Source organism: Ursus americanus, chromosome 14 (genome assembly GCF_024610735.1).
Source record: "Ursus americanus isolate L20-20 chromosome 14, mUrsAme1.1.p, whole genome shotgun sequence".
Classification (NCBI taxonomy): domain Eukaryota; kingdom Metazoa; phylum Chordata; class Mammalia; order Carnivora; family Ursidae; genus Ursus; species Ursus americanus.
Genome location: NC_142140.1, coordinates 26,587,714 through 26,605,402, shown reverse-complemented (window position 1 = coordinate 26,605,402; position 17,689 = coordinate 26,587,714). Strand labels below are relative to the sequence as shown.

Here is a 17,689-nt window from a genome sequence, read left to right as displayed (position 1 = left end):
GCTCAGAATTCCAACAGGGTTCAGGTACAGAAACTCTGCTCACCACTTGCCTTTCTTAAGGCCTGTTAAATATCCTCCAAATTCTTCCTGAAGTATCATCTACTGTAAATTGATCACTAGAACGTCTCTAGAAGACAGGGCACGTATTATTAACTGATTTGAAGACAAATTGGAGCTTGAAAGAAGACTACAGACGGTCAGTCACGGCAGCTCAGGGACCGGAGGGCTCTCTGGATGACACGACACACCTTGTTTGAGGTGAACAGAGGGGAAGGATCGGAGCAACCTCACTGATGACTTTTCAGTCTGGTCGTTAAAAATCACGACATAAATGCTCTTCCTTTCTGGCATCACCTATTATATTTATCACTTTTCGCCCTGCTTTAGGAAGGCTGGGTTTTGCAGCTAGTAGCTTTTTATGAAATTAAATGCCCTATTCAAAAACACCTCCCTCAATGGGAGGTGACTTCCGTGTGCATTATTTTTAATTGAAGGCATTTCTCAGAAGAAATAGAATAATAAAGAGTATCACCTGAAGGTATATTACCAACCCCATGATCAGGGAGTCAAATGAAAGGTTTCTAACAGAAATGAGAGCACATGACTCTCAACCCTAACGGTCTTTGGTATTTCGCCTGTAGCACAAAGCATGTAACTTCCACTGTAATTTCTCTTGATAGAAAAATGAATTTTCTTAGATCGGACACAACTCGATGATATTAAACCTCAGCATTTTTAGTGAAAAGCATTCAGGGTCTCAAATTTGTCTAACCTTAGAACATTCTACACAGCTTTTAAAAAACCTTTAAACATAGAAATAGTTCTATAAGTAATAGATTTTAAAAGATCTTCTAATTTTAAAATTGGAATTCCATTTCTTTCATGCAGCATGATCCCTTCAAACACCTTTAAATACAGACTCCCATTTTATTAGGCAAACATACAGCCCTTCAAACAGCTTGAAGAGAGCGTCTCTCTGGAGAACTGCCCTTCCTAACCATCTGTATCACATAGGTTTGAAGAAATTCAGGGAATAGAGAAAACCATCCAAAGAATAGCAGAATTATAAGAGATGGGAATATCCATTCATTGGACATAATTCAAACCACTTGTTTGATAGCATTAATTGTTTTCTGTCAAAACAAATTTAAAAAAAATTGTTTTATGTTTCCCAAAAATGTTCATTTTGGATGAGTCAAGCGGCCTCCAAAAATACTATCAACGGCACTCACTTTTGGAATTGGTGACCTGAGCCAAGGCCCCAGCTTCTGCAATTGTCTGTTCTCTTGGGCCAACAGAAAATTTTCTCTGCGTCTGAAAAATCATGATGGTGTTTCATGGTCTTAGAGAAGAGTCTACCTAAGCAGGGAACCCCAAATAACTTAACTTTAGAATTTCAGGGCCCAATTTAGCAGAAAGCAAGGTGAACAAAAGAAAGATGGGTCTCTTAGAAGCTGCTGGAAATGAGATTAGCAAGAAAATGAAACAAGCTCACAGATGTATCTAGGTGTGAAAACTCCCTGCTCAAACACTGGCAGGAGAATGGTCATGTCAAACAAAGATATTCAGTCACCCACCACCTCGTTTGAGTGTTCAGACAAACTCAATCAAATACTCTCATTCTTCTGAAGCTAACTCTTTAATAATACAATCTTCACCGAAACAGACGGAAATAAAGATATAACCTTAACCTGCAAACCGAGAGAAAATGTTCTTATTTCTTCCTGCTGCTATCTCAAATCCTCATGGAGATTATTTTCTGTGAATGTTTCTGTTCTAAAACATTTTTTTCCTCATAAGAATGAGAACAGAGATCACGACAATGAAGTGCCTGCAGGGCTTAGGAAGGTCTTCTTCAAGACATAAATACGAACTTTTACATAACTCCTAATTTTTAAGGATTAGTCACTAATTCAAATTTTAAATAATACTTTGCTAGCTAAACAAATCCTACCTGTGTGCCTGATTTCAGGTGCCAATTTGCAACCTCAAATATTGGAAGAAGAAAATGAGAAACGGCTAATCAAAGAGATGTTATTAGAGGTCTGCTCTTGAGTTGTTTGCAAATTCTTGGGTCTTCTCTAATCATAAAGAATTTTTTCTAGAAGCATTATCACACCAAAAGTCCCTGACTTTAAAATTTCAGGGTATTTTAAGCTTCCAAACATTCTGTTGGAATGTCACACATCTGACATAGGGAAGATCACTAGAGACAGCCATTCTCTGTGTCAGAAGGCAAAACTAGGGGTGTACCTCTCAGAGATGATGAGAGTGTCCAGCTTAAAGAAGGGGCTTCTAAACCAACATGAGGCTGGTGGAGGAGAAAACTCCAGGTACAGAAATGCAACGCAGAGGCTGTACATCACTGAGAAAAATGCAGTGAAACAGAAAGAAACCGAGTTCATCTGAGCGAGCCAACAATATTTGCAGCCTGTAGGTAGCGCCAAATATTTCAGGAAATGCCAATGTCTTTCTTTGTAAAGCAAGGCCAAACTTAGTATTTAAACACAGCATATATCACTGGGAAAAATAAGACAAACCCTTATGTCCTTGCTCTCCTTTAACAAAGAATCTTAAAGATTCATGGCCAATGTACAGCTCCCTTCCCCCTTTCAAAAATCAAGTTTCCCTCTCCAATGTTTCAAAGCCCATGTTTCTGAGAAGTTTCTAGTCAATCTTCTGTTGGCAGTTAACAATGGCAGTCCAGAATGAATTAGCAATGGCCCACGCAGGACGCGGTTTCATTGCTCTTCCTCGGCGCCCACTGGTGCCCCAGACGTTGTCAACCCGTGGGGCCCCAACCACTTCTCTGAATCAGCAAAGTGAACTCTTCCTTCTGAACTGGAGTGAGGAAGGATGGGCAGCACCCAAACCACAGCTGCCCTCCTCATCAAGAATGGTACCTGCTCAGGCTTCAGCCCCGGTGGGATCCAGGCGTACTCCTCCAGGGCACAGCCCGAGTCGTCGTCTGACGTGGAGTTCCTCTGGAAGTCAAACATGAGTTTGCTGACAGTCTTCTCCATCTCTAAGGGCATCACTGTCACCATGTGCTCCTCCTGAGGGCACTTGCAGTGCAGACAGATCTTCCTGCAAGCAGCAAAGGCAGAAGGTGAGAAGACAGGCAAAAGAAGCCATTTTTCAACTGGCTGCAGTCATCCGCCCTTGGTTCCCAAACCTTGGCAACTACCTTTTGGCAAGAGTACCTAGTGTGGCACCCCACAGCACGCCTGTCTTCTTGGAAGGTATGGTGCTGCACGTGTGGAAAAGTCACGAGAGATCAGAGGCCACCAGGTAAGCCTCATGAGAACGTTTGAACATGAGAATGTTCGAACGTTCGAATATCCCAACAGCAATGTCAAAAGATCTTTTACTAGATAGAGCACTGGATATGGACCATGACTGCGATTTTCTCGACTGTAATAGTAATTAAATAGACAAAATACATATGCTGACCAGAAATATTACCAATGGATTTAACAAACACTGACAACATAACCATTTTCATAAAAGCTTCTCAGAAGCTTAGGAAATGAAAGTGGTTTTAAAGAGAACTGCAGGTGAGATTTTCTTTAAGCAAAAGAGCAAGAATATGTTTTCTCACCAAACAAATACAGCCCCAAGATCTCATGGGAAAGACATTTCCACCTCTACTAAATGTCTCCATAGGTTTGAAATTCTAATCAGAAACCCAAATCTTTCCTACATTGGTTTTTTTTTTAATATACAGTACAAGAGGATCATGCATGTGAATTATTTCAAAAGGTAGCAGCCAAAGATAAAATCTCTCCCCAAAGTTGAACATTTCTCTTTTAAGGTTACCATCTGTTCGCTTTTCCATGGCTACAAAAATGATGAAGCAGTAAAAAGGTTGATGTCAGCAGCACAAAAGCATTTCTAGCTTCTACCAATAAAAAAGAGAAGAAAAAGAAATCAAGGAGGAAAATTTTTAGCAAATGAGCTGTTCTATGTGGGACTCAGATCTTTATAATTAGTTTCAATAGCACTTTATCCAGGCAATGAGAGGGCCCAGAATCCTAATCCCCACATGTGCCTAATTTTTTTGACAACAGCTTTGTTAAGATAGAATTCCCGTACCATAAAGGGCACCATTTTAGAGTGTACAAATCACTGGCTTCTAGTACATTCACACAGTTGTGAAACCATCACCACTATTTGATGCTAGAACATTTTAATCACCCCAAAAGAAACCCAGGGCACATCAGCAGTGACTTTCCACATTCTCCTTCTCCCCAGGCCCTGACAACCACTAATCTATTTTCTGTCTCTATGGCTTTGCCTGTTCTAAACTCCATATGTATGGAACCATGCAATACATAGTTTTTTGTTTTTTGTTTTTTAAAGATTTTATTTACTTATGTGACAGAGAGACAGCCAGCGAGAGAGGGAACACAGCAGGGGGAGTGGGAGAGGAAGAAGCAGGCTCATAGCGGAGGAGCCCGATGTGGGGCTCAATGTGGGGCTCGATCCCGGAACGCTGGGATCACGCCCTGAGCCGAAGGCAGACGCTTAACGACTGCGCTACCCAGGCGCCCCCAATACATAGCTTTTTGAAACTGGCTTCTTTTATACAGTAGGATGTTTTCAAGATTAATCCATGTTGTAGCATGTGACAAACTTTCCTTCCCTTTTATTGCATTATAATATTCTGGAGTATGCATAAGTTACATTTTGTCCATCCATTCATCAGGTGGACATTTGGATTGTTTCCACTACGATTACTTTTGTGAAGACTATTGCTCTAAATATTTACATACAAGTATTTTTGTGTGAACATAGGTTTTCAATTCTCTTGGCTATATACCCAGGAGTAGAATTGTTAGGTGACATGGTAACTATATGTTTAACATTTTGAGGAACTGTCAAACAGTTTTTCAGAAATAGCTGCACCATTTTACATTCCCACCATTAATGCATGAGTGTTTTATTTTCTCTACATCCTTGCCAAACTTTTTAATAAATCTTTCCATTGTTTCCATCCTAGTGGGTATGGTGTGGTATCTTATTGTGGTTTTGATTTGTACTTTTTTTTTTTAATTTTATTTATTTATTTGACAGAGAGAGAGACAGCCAGCAAGAGAGGTAACACAAGCAGGGGGAGTGGGAGAGGAAGAAGCAGGCTCCTAGCAGAGGAGCCTGATGTGGGGCTCGATCCCATAACGCCAGGATCACGCCCTGAGCCGAAGGCAGATGCTTAACCGTTGTGCCACCCAGGCGTCCCTGATTTGTACTTCTTTAATAGCTAATGATATTGGGCATCTTTCTACGTGATTATATATCCTCATTGGAGAAATGTCTGTTCGAACTCTTAGTCCACTTTTAAGATTGTCATTTGTCTTTTTATTGTTGAATTATAAGCATTCTTTATATATATTTCTGAATACAAGTCCTTTATCAGAAATAGAATTTGTAAAAATATTCTCCCATTCTGTGGGTTGTCTCTAGTTTGTTTTTTTTTTTTAATTGTATGAACACTTCCAAGTCTGTTCTTTTTTTTTGTTTGTTTTGTTTTTAACATAGCACTTTGGGATTTTAATTAATTAATTAGCTAATTAATTAATTTTATTGGAGATGGGCAGAGAGAAAGAGAGAGAATCTTAAGCAGGCTCCATGCCAACACAAAGCCTGATGCAGGGCTTAATCTCACAACCCTGGGATCATAACCTGAGCTGAAATCAAGAGTCAGATGCTTAACTGACTGAGCCACTCAGGTGCCTCTGGTTTTCACTTTCTTGATGAAGACTACTGAAGCACAAAAGATTCTTATTTTGATAAAGTCTCATTTATTTTTCTTCTGCTGTCGCTTGTGCTTTTGGTATCCTATCTGAGAAACCACCGTCTAACTCAAAGTCATAAAGATTTACTCCTATGTTTTCATCTAAGATGTTTATGGCTTTAGCTCTTATATTTGGGTCTATGTTCCATTTTGAGTTAGTTTTCACCCATGGTGTAAGGTGGGAGTCCAACTTCATAATCCTGTAGTTACTCAACTGTCTTAGCACCATTTGTTAAAAAGTCTGTTCTTTCTCCATTGGATTGTCTTGGCATCCTTGTCAAAAATCAGTTGATCATAAATGTAAGCACTTATTCCCGAATTTTCAGTTCTCTTCCATTGAGTTATCTGTCTATGTTATGCCAATACCACTCTGTCTTGATCACTGTAGTTTTGCAGGTTTTGAAATTGTGAATGTGAGTCCTCCAACTTTGTCCTTCACAAAAAACTGTGCTAGCTCTCTTGGGTCCCTGGCATTTACATCATGAAATATGAATTTTAGGATTAGCCTGCCATTTTCTACAAAAAACCTAGCTGGGATTTCGATAGGAATTGCACTGAATCTAGAGATCAATTTGGAGAATAGTGCTATCTTAATATTAGACAGTCCAATCTATTAACAAAAGATGTCTTTCCATTTATTGTGGTCTACTTTAATTTCTTTCAATGCTATTTTGTGTTTTTCGTCAGAAGTCTTGCACATTTTTTGTTAAGTTTATTCCCAAGTATTTTATTCTTTTTGATGCTTTTGTAAATGGAATTGTTTGCTTAATTTCATTTTCAGATTGTTACTGTATAGAAACACCAATAGTACAGGTACATTGATCCTACATCATACAATCTTGTTGAACTTGTCTTTTCAGTTTTAAGAGCATGTGTGTGTGTGTGTGTGTGTGTGTGTGTGTGTAGTCCTTAGGATTTCCTATATACAAGATCATATTATCTGCAAAGAGAGACAGTTTTATTCTTTCTTTTCCAGTTTGATACCTTTTATGTCTTCGTCTTGCCTTACTGCCCTGGCTAGAACCTCTAGCACAATGGTCAACAGAAGTGTCGGTGGCAGACATTTTTGTCTTGTTCTTGATCTTAAGACCATCAAGTATTATTCAGCTGTGGGCTTTTTGTAGATGCCTTTTATAAAGTTGAAGAAGATTCCTTCTACACTAGTTAGTTGAGTGTTATTTTGATCACAAAAGGGTGTTGGGTTTATATAAACGCTTTTTTCCATCTATTAAGATGATCAGTTGGTTTTTGTCCTCACTCTATTAATGTCTTGTGCCTAAATTTTGACACCAAAATGTACTCAAGAAACAAAATCAGTTTAGTTCAGCCAACTCAGGCTTGTCAGATTCTCCCACTTCCTGCTTTTCATCAGATTGAAAATATACACAGACAGAATGCACACTGGGATCTGGTTTGCATCTCCAAACTCAAAGAGGTTTCTTCCAAACCCTGGCTGCTGCTTTTAAAAATAGTCAGAGCCCATTTTAACAGTAACTCTTTAATTAACCAGCTACTGTAAAGAAGTCAAGGGTGTTAGGACGTGGTCAGAGATTTTTCCCTCGTTATTTTTATACCAGTTAATGACTTAGGGAAAAAAAAAAAAAAACACCTCAGTGTGTTTAAGCAAATTTAGGAAGCTCTTTGGTGACTAATGGCTTATACTAGAAAGCAATACTTTCCAAACGAAATGTAGAAGAATTTTTACCAAATTCAGTCTCCAGAAATTCATCTGTGCAACTCATGTATTCGGCAGTGCAGGGAAGTAGTGTAATAACATAATCTTTAGTGTTTGACGGACATGATCTAATGAACTGAAGCCCCAGGAGAAGAAAAAAGACAAGAGAAAAGCAAAATACAGAATTACAGAATCTCACTGAGTAGAACTATGAAAAGAATAGAGAAAGGCAACAGGGCTAAGGGCCGATTTCGTCGCCCAACACCCATCCAGCACCTCCCACGGGCCAGGCACTGCTCTTGCACTCAGAAAATGCAACCCAAACAAACAAGGACCTCTGCCTTCCTGGAACATGAGCAACCCCCCTAACAAATAATTTGATCAAATAGCGTATTAAAGATGCTGATCACTGGGAATACAAGAAAGGGGAAGCAGGATGACGGTGATCCGAACAGGGGAGCGTGCATACAGGGGCAGAACACAGAATTTGGTTTACGTATACCTTATATCTATGAGCCCAGATTTGCACACCAGTCCTCCAAGAAAGAAAATATCATCTCCACTTTCCAGAGACGAAAACGAAGGCCCAGAGAGATCAAACACCATGTTCGGAGTAAATCCTACATGGTGAGCAGAACAGAGACTCAAAGTAGGATTTACCTGACCCCTGAACTCCAACAATTAACTGCAGAAGGCATACCTGATCCCAACCACAGAATACCCTTTTGCTCCTGAACAACAAACACATCCAGAAAAATCAAAATCAAAGAGAAAACGAAGAAAAAAGAAAACAAAATGGCAAATCAAAACCATGAGGACCTCATGTGTTGTTTTCCCTGCTAGCTGCCTGCCTTCCGCTTCTCATTCATAATTAACAGGCACTCCCGTGGCAAGGCATTTTTATGTGCAAAGAATTTTCAATCTCTGAGTGATTCCATGACAGCCTTTGGAAAGACTAATTTAATAACCCCTGTTTACAAATGGGGAACCCAAGGCCCAAATGCTCAGAAAGGAGCAGAGGGTCAGAGATAGGCCAAGACGATTTCTCTTGATCCTCATGTCTCTCTCCCCCTCTTGGCAACATGTACACAGCAACACCCAACAGCTCTCTCTTTCGACACACTGATTAAAGCTTTTCAGGAGTGTGTGGGGAAATATATGATATGGCTTAAAAAAAAAAAGACATTTATGAAAATAGAACCTGCTAGTATAGCAGGATTTCATTTAAAAAAAAAAAAAAAACAAAACTAACCACATAAAGCGTGCATTGGTTTCATTCTGTTAGAGTTGACATGTTACCTGCACATAATTGGGTTTGTGAATGACAGGTTTCCAGGGAAGAAGGCAGGATTCCGAGAGCAACGATCCCGCATTCCCCTTCCTTTCCTCCCTCTGCCGGGCAACCACTCCTGCACCCCCCCATCCCAAAGTCGCAGCTATGAATGTATTTGCTTCCATATCTAGAAGCCATGATCCGCTCTTCATGGGATACACAATACTGGGGGGCAGGTGGAGGCTCTCCTTTTAACCATCTCGGAGTACTCTGGTCATCTGTGCCCATGGCCACGCCATTTGGAGAACTGCTAATTTACGCTCATTAACTTACCTACCGTGCTGCGGAAGGGCTCATTATAAACAGACGGGGTGCCTGTGCGGGGGGCGGGGTCTCGTCTTGCAAATGTTGACAGGTCATTTACAACACTGATTTGGGAACCACAATGTCTTGTTTTGTGTGAGAAGTGACAGGAAGGAGGCAAAAAAGGGATCCCCTCCTTTATAATACGATTCTGACAAGCTCGTGTCCTAAACTGTAGGATGCTAGATTCGGACGGCACGGTAAACATCAGTAAGTCCTTTTTATTTTATTTTTTTAAAGATTTATTTATTTATTCGACAGAGAGACAGAGAGAGAGAGAGAGCCAGCGAGAGAGGGAACACAGCAGGGGAGTGGGAGAGGAAGAAGCAGGCTCATAGTGGAGGAGCCCGATGTGGGGCTCGATCCCAGAACGCCAGGATCACGCCCTGAGCCGAAGGCAGACGCTTAACGACTGCGCCACCCAGGCACCCCCATTAAGTCCTTTTTAAAAATATGGCTTTCTCTCTTTCACCCTCCTGCTCCCTTCTTTTAATTAGAGGAAAACATCTTTTGTGAAAGAACTCCTATGTGAACACTCAATATATAAAACAGAACTACCCAAGTTTATGTGAAGGAAGGAGGCCCGACTTCTCTCAAGCTCAACCTGCTTTCCAAACTCGGGCATTTTCATGGCCCTAAGATCCCAAGAACATGAGTTCAGAAACCAGCGTACTTCCCTTGACAGCTCAAGGTCATGCGCTTAGCAACATGTGAATTAGATGCTTAATATTCTGAGAGATGATGGAAAGACCCCCCCCCCAAAAAAGGGTTATCAATGCCTTTCAAAAGACAATTCCTAATCATGAAACTCTTCATATGACTAATGACTCTAGTCGTGGGAAATGATATATCGGGTTGCCAAGACATTACATGGAGATGCTTGGGGAGGAGTGGGGTAACCCGGAGACTCAGATTCATTAGATCTGAGACAGGGCCCAGGAAGTGCATTTCTCCCACCATCCCCGACGCAGCCTTGGACCCTCTTCTGTTGCTGGCCTTCCAGTTGGAAGGGAACAGCAGAGTCAGGGAATGCTATGAAAATGTGTGTGTTCTACCAACACACCTGATGGTCTCAGGAACCCTGGGCAACATACATTTTAAGACTGTTCCAGGGAACCTATGGTGATCCCTCCTGACTGTCATGTCTTAGACTCCGACATCACGAAGCCCACCTGTCACTCAGCTGGGTACCCGTCGGGGCACGGGTGTAAAAAGGTGCTGGAGAGAGGCAGTATCACATTCGCCACCAGAGGGGTGTCTCAGTGCCAGCCCTGCCATCTGGCCTCCTGCCTTCCACCTCCCCTGTGCCGTGGGCTTCTCTGTCCCAAGTTCATGGCCAGATCAGGTTCAGGCCACTTTTATGCAAAGGGTCAAAGGGCAGACTGCTTAAAAGGCAACCCAGCCACAACACACACTAAGTGACTGATGAGGAATGGGCAACACAGGACACATGGCCACGTGGCAGGACCTCAGGCTGCTGAGCTCAGAGTGGGAAAATACACTTTTGTTAAAACGCAAGGGATAAAATAATCCAAAGTCTTCCCTAGCTTTTTGCTATGTAACGGATGTGTCCTCTGTATTTGAATTCTTCCGTGACTGCAGCTCACGGAAGGCAAAAACAAAACAAAACAAAACAAAAACTTCTTTTATTCTTAATAAGAAGAAAAGGGGAGACATTTTCTCTTTATTATAAAGTTACTGCTTCCTTACTCTTAAAAAAAAAAAAAAGGAGCACACAGTTAATGTACAAGAGAATCGGGAATCGCAGATAAGCAAGAAGAGAAATATTTCAAAACACTCACAATCCCAGGGATAATCACTGTTAAACAGAAACAGCTGCTGGTCCTCTTTTTTCCTTCGTGTTAAGAAACTGGAGACCAGATTTCATTCTATGTGTTCCCCATCAGCAAGTACCAAGAGACAAGGCTGGCCTGGAATGACAAGGCATGAGCCAGAACACCCACACACGTACACACAACACTCTCGGCAAAGAGAAGGGCATTATTCAATCCAGATAAGTGAGTTTCTTCTGATCCAGTGCCCTGTAACAGGATTAGAGAACTTACTTACGTAGCAAGGAAGATGCCAGCAATGTGGGAATTGCATATATATTTATGGGTATCACAGAGTTAAGTTAGGTCCGTCAGATAAAAACACATCTGAAAACCAGATTTCAACAGCTATCGACTTTCAATTTTCTGTGCAAGTGGGGAGAGATGGGGCATGGATAATTTAAAACCACTAAGCCTTGGCTGTGAATGGGGTCTTTGTACATCAGTCACATACTCTCAATGCTGCGGCAACTGACATCACCTCAAACCACCTGGAAGATCCACCCTGGGCTGGATGGACTCGGGAGGAGCTGGGCAGGAGCTCGACTTTCGCAGTCTCCTCTGTTGCCCAATTTCCTTAAGTTTCCAATGAGAGCATCAACTTTTCACATGCATGCAAAGCGCCAGCCTAAAATGAGGTGAACGTTGTTCTGAGTTCGCTGTCCTGTGGGGATACCTGCCCTGGGTGTTCCTAGGGGGTAAAGTGTGTGGGTGAGAAGAGCATTTATGGGGCTGCAGGCTGCCCCAAAGTCAACAAATGAAGAGACAGTGGCTGTTGTTATTGGAAAAAGGCATTGCTGTGCTGTGTTTCAAGTAAGCCGGCAAGGGCTGCAAGTGGGGTCTGCCGGCCCTAAGAGACGGCTGACATGATCCTGTCGTGAAGGCGGCAAAGCTGTCAAAATGGAGCTCTGACACAGAGCACCAGCTGCTTCCCTCCGAAACTGCACAGGTCCCATAATTCTATAGCCTGCGCATGGGGCTTCTGCTAGCATCTTCTGCATCCCTCACCAAACACACGGGGAGGATCATCAGAATGGCAGGCAGGCAGGCAGGAGACACATGGGTGGGGGCTGGCCTGAAATGACGTGAGGATGTTCCAGTTGGTGACACTGTCCCCAAAGGAGCAAGGGCTCAACATGACAGTTCTGACCTCCGGGGCGCGGGCTCCTGCCTCTCCACTCCCACACGTGCTTTCTGACTGGCGGTGGCTGAACACGGTGGCTACATTCCTGCTACTAGGGTAATTTCTCACATTTACGGAGGATTAGCATTTGCATGACCTTTACACAGTTTATCTCATTTATTCATTATCAGCAGTCCTGTTGAGTTAGCATTCGAATCCACTGCACAGATACAAAAATTAAGGCTGTCAACTCGTATGTGACTTCACTGAAGTCGTATAGACGAGAACCTATGTTGTCTGACTCCCAGACAAGGGATCTTTCTACCACCTTGTGGTAAGCAGAGTGGCCAAGTCTTCCTTCCTTCTTTTTTTCCATGCATCCTTCCATCCTGCCATCCATCTGTCCGTCCATCTGTCCATTCTTCCATATCCATCCACCCATGCAACCTACCCCCCATCTAAGCAGACGACAGTGAACAGGCACTTACGGTATGCAAAGTGCAGTACTAAGATGCTGGGCAGAGAGCAGTGACAGAGACATACCCCTGCTTTAATCTCATGGAGCTTAGGCTGCAGGGGGGAAGGCAGACAAAAGGCAGGTAAACAAATAGGTAAACTTGCCATTTGTAGATTGTGGTAAGTGTCATGATGGAAATAAACAAGCAGATGAGGAAGAGAGGGACTGAGGATGGGTCACGACAGGCCTCCCTGCACCAGTGACATCTGAACTGTGATCAGAATACTGAATATGAGGCAACTCTGAGAGAACCCAGGGCGAGAGTTCTCCAGGCAGAGGAAAGCAAGCACAAAGGCCCTGAGGTGGGGAAGAGTGTGGCATGAGGCATTCACAGGAGGTGGTGTGTGGCCTCCCCTCCCCCATCACTGCTGGCCTCCATGACAGTGACCACGTCGGATCAGCCACTGCCTGTCCCAATGCTCAAGCACAGATGTGAAATTCAGGGGACAGCAACATCTAAGTGTGTGCCTCAAGTTTCTCTGTTCTCCCTTGGGCCCTTCTCCCTGAAATTCCTGTCTCTCTGTCTTGATACCCAGATATCAGCATATCCTGTTATTTACAGCCTAACTGGCTCCTTTACTCCCTCCCCGCCAGCCACAATACTTTGTTTCCCCCCTTTTCTGGCAAACACTCAGTCTGAATGAGGGACCCAGGCATGACCCTTGACACTCGGCATGTCTGGAAGCAAGATTCCTATCTCTGTGAGAAAGGAAAAATAGTTTCCTAATAAACACAGAAGCTAAAGGGCGAGACCGTGACAGGGCCAGCTGGGTAGGAGGCTGGTGTGTGCTGAGAGCCAAGACCACGCTGCCTGGTTCCATCCGACTCCTTGCCCTCTGCCCGGGCTCCAGCGGCTCCGGCCATCTGCACCGAGAGGAGCTTCTCTCCCCCAGGCGCCGCCAAAGTTGGTAGAGGGTAATTTTCAGTGGCAGTGGTTTCCTCTCGTAATATGTCAATTCATATTTCCATGAGCAAATATACACAGCTCCCTACTCTAAATTTATCTGGGAATTTCTGAGCAGTAGAAAACATTCCCTTTGAAAAATAAGCCTCCTGCGTGACCTCTCTTAGAAAAACTTCTCTTGAACCTCTCTTACCATACTTCGATTTAGGAGTATGATGTCACAGTAACTAAGGGACAACGCCTTGGATTGGCTGTCCCCACAATCAGATCCTCAGGAGGTGTCTGAGTGTAAAGAATCATAGTGGTTTATCCCCAAAACGTCCTGACAGGGAAATTGAAAAGGGAATTGGGCAAAGGGAAGGATGCCAACATAACGTGAGGTAATGAGCAGGCGGCAGCGTTGGACAACTGTGACCCATTTCAGTTGAGGAGCTATGGAAGATGGTTTGAAACACGCCTCAGAAATGTGTCACTGGAGAGTCCAAGAGGCGGAGGTGGTTATCCACCAATTACCAACTGGGTGAGGACCGTACATGGGGCCCTTCGGCTTACCCACAGGCAAGACGGGCAGGCTGTGCTTCCTACTACAGTGGGACCCACGGGTCACAGTAAACTGGGCTGGTGAGTGCCAAGGGGGAAAAAGGGAATACCAAAAATGTTTGCTGCAGGCAGCTTCATTTATTAAAAATAATTCACTGAACATCTATGTATTATACATCCCAGGAGGTATTGTGAGGGATTAAAACAAAACAAAACAACAACAACAAAAAACAAGAGTCCCTGTCTGACTTGGACACCAAGATACAGTCACAAAGAACTGAAACATAGATTTCAAAGCGAAGAGTTCTTGGGGGGGATACTGAGGAGAATGTCCTTGTTTCGAAAAGATACATGCTGAGATATGATCAGGTGAAGGATGATGTTTGTCATTTATTTTCATATGCTTAAGCTAGAATATTAATAATATATATTATTATTAATGTGTGGGGAGAGAGAGAGACAACATGTGGCAAATGTGGCAGAATGTCAACAACAGAAATCTAGAAGAATGTATGGAGGTTCACTGCACTGTTCTGGAAACAACTATGTAACACTGCAGTTTTTCAAAATAATAAGTTTTAAAACAAACCAAACAGAAAGTCACTTTCTGTGACTTTGCTGTGAGGAGAGTTATTAACAGAAAAGCTACCATGTGCCAGGCACTGTGCTACAGAGAGTTCCTGGTCACCAAGGAGTCAGGGAGGGCCCCCTTGAGGAAGCTGGACCTAAAGGTTGCCAGCTAGGAGGATACTAAGCAAAAAGAGAAGAAAGGAATATTCCCAATAGGTGAATAAAAGACATGGAGGTGGGAAAGAACAAGGTGTCATAAAGATATGGAGAGGAGTCAAAGATGGCGGCAAGAAGGCAGGTGGAGAATTACACATAACAGTCCATGTGAAGGAGTGTCGACTGCATTGTAAAAATGTTCCCTGGCCAGTGAGGAATCTGCCTACCAAACGCACAGCTAGCTAATTCAGCATCATAATGAGTACACACAGTGAGCCCTCAGAGGAGAAGAGCTTGGCCACGGATGGTGTCTCCATAGCAACACGGCTACCTGCATCACTGCATCCCCAGGAAAGGCTATGGGTATCTAGAGAAGCGCTGATTTCCTTAGCTCCCTGTCAGACCCACTGCTCTACGAAGGATAAACCAAGGTAGACGAATGGTTATTCTTTCTGGAAGAATTCTTCAACTTCACTTTGTCCACATGCTAACTGTGATTTTATGACACATATGTTTTGCTTGGTTGGTCATTGAGCACGGTAAGTTCCAATAGCACTTCCTTTCCAGATGAGTCCTTTAGGAGAGTAGTTTCTGAGGAAGTAACTGCAAATTGAATTCTAACACTCGCCTCCAAACTTCATGGCAAGGACTAGAAGACTCCACAAAATACCTCTTCATTTGCCTCCTTCTTCCATGCCATCTGCTGAATTACTTGTTTAGACTCTACCTCCCTAGTAGAAGAAGTTGGCTAATCTCAGGAAGACAAGATCTGAGGAATTAAATATTGCCTAAGTACTTAAAGGCAGTATATCATGCAATGGATGAAGATCTTTGATTCTGGAGGCACACTGACTTGGGTTCAAATCCTAACTCCACCACCCCCATTGACTTGCTGCTAGGATTAGACAGTGGATACATACAGCATGCTTCAGAAAGTGAACCCTGACTATGTGCCAGCATGTCATGCCCTATGCTACGTGGAAGGATGGAAAATAAAACAAGCAAAAGCAGTCATGGTTCCTGTTCTCTGAAGTTAATCTAGATCATACTAATGTATTCCAGTTAGGATAGAAAATACATCAATGGAAAATAGGGAGCAAATTAAGTCCTTTCTGTAAGTTTTTATTAAGCACTTACTATATACTTAAAGGTGTGCTGGACTGAGCAAGTAACTTGATTACTATCCTTACTAAAGAAATACTTGTCTTTAGCAAGCTTTTAATATTTCAAGGTCACACAAATGACCTTCTTTTCTTACCAAAATACAATAAGGTAGAACAGGTTACATATTAATTATTGACCCCTGGGACTAATCACGTACCTCAGAAGCATTTTCACTTCAGGTAACCCTTTGAATTATCTTTTTGAGCCTCTACAAGGTTAATAAGAATAGCAAGGCTATTATTGCCCTTACAGAGATAAAGTGAAGCTCAGAGACACCAAGTCCTATCTTTGGGAGTGTCTAGAACCCCAATACTTTTTTTTTTTCCCCTGAGCAGGATAAGTAAAGTCCATTTGGTTCCAATTCTAGGGTATGATTTCCCCAACTTTTCTTTTCTTTTTTTTCTTTAGTTAATTGATTTGAGAGAGAGAGAGAGAGAGAGCGCGCGAGCACACATATGTGGGGGGAGGGGCAGAGGGAGAAGGAGAAAATCTCCAGCAGATTCCCCACTGAACTTGGAGCCTGACGGGGTGCTCAATCTCATGACCCTGAGACCATGACCTGAGCTGAAATCAAGAGTCAGATGCTCGACTGCGCCCCCCCAGACGCCCCCCAACTTTTCTGTTTAAGAAAATATTTTCTGATTGTATGCTGGGCTCTATGCTAAGCACTTTCTACATTTCCTTATTCAATCTTCAAAGCACAGTATGAGATGGAAATTATCCTTATTCTTCTCATTTTACAGATGGGAAAACCAAGGCTCAGAGCGTGTCTGGAATTCACCCCAGCTCCCACGGCCAGGAGGTGATGAAATGGGAATGCAAACCGAGACCCGTTGGGCTCCAGAGCCCTTCACCAAACACCTGAATGCCTTTCTGATGCCCTTTCAGACTGACGGCACCGGTCCCCTAATCCATGTAAAACAAGTTGTGCTTTTCTCCCTGCTCACACAGAGGCCCCCACATCACTGGCAAGTCATAGGAAATTCTTAAGTGGCTGCTTATTAATAACATTTTCAGTTGATATTAGGCTGCCTTTCATCCAGGGGAACTCAGCCAGCTCCATACACAGAGAACCACTGAAATCCAGCCATTTCTGGTATGGCGACGGGCCAGCTGGCAACAGCATCCCTCAGGGGCTTGGCTTGTGGGGATTCTGGCAATGGTCACACCCTTCAAAACTTGACAGGGGCCCTTTAATATCCGTGCTGAAGGGCTTGAGGCAGAAACTTCCCAGAAATCCATGTTCCTCAGTGAATGAGGCCAAAGGCTCAAGACAACCCCAGCAGATTTGGGGAACAAGAACATCAAGAAATTGGGTGTTTACCAAATACCGAAGCTGGAAGTAAAGCCCCTCGATTCAGATTGAGTCAGACACAATAGGGAAAGACGTTATTTTCAGGAGAGACCTGGCTTCCGTCAAGTCCAAGGGAAAAAAACAAAACAAAACAAATTTCTCAGGGTTTCCCACAGCGAGGGGCTAGGCAAAAAAGGCAAGACGCTGACTTCCCTTCCATGGAAGCTGGGTGTATGGAACGGTTTTTGTGGTTTTGTTCTGAGCCACAACTAGTTTCCTCATTCTGCAGCAGCAAGCGGACAGGGGGAAGTACACGGAAAGAAAATAACATTTCCGAGTTTCATATTTTATTGGAAAGAAGCCCCTGATGAATTGAATTCACATGGTCTACAGGAGTAAGGGTTGGAAAATACTTAAGAATTTGTTGTATTCAGATTTTGACAAGGTGATGGTTGAAGAATGTATGCCCCTGGATGTACCCCCA

General features: G+C 43.0%; 1 protein-coding gene across 5 annotated transcripts in view; it reads right to left on the bottom strand.

Moving 5' to 3' along the window:
• The window catches only part of PRICKLE2 (prickle planar cell polarity protein 2), a 311,761-nt gene that overhangs the window by 83,115 nt on the left and 210,957 nt on the right, over positions 1-17,689 (bottom strand). For all 5 annotated transcript variants that reach the window (XM_045807536.2, XM_045807533.2, XM_045807534.2 and 2 more), the window contains one exon: positions 2,904-3,087. In XM_045807536.2, coding sequence (XP_045663492.1) covers positions 2,904-3,047 — 144 coding nt within the window. In that variant the 5' untranslated portion in view covers positions 3,048-3,087. The remainder of the gene's footprint in view (positions 1-2,903; positions 3,088-17,689) is intronic.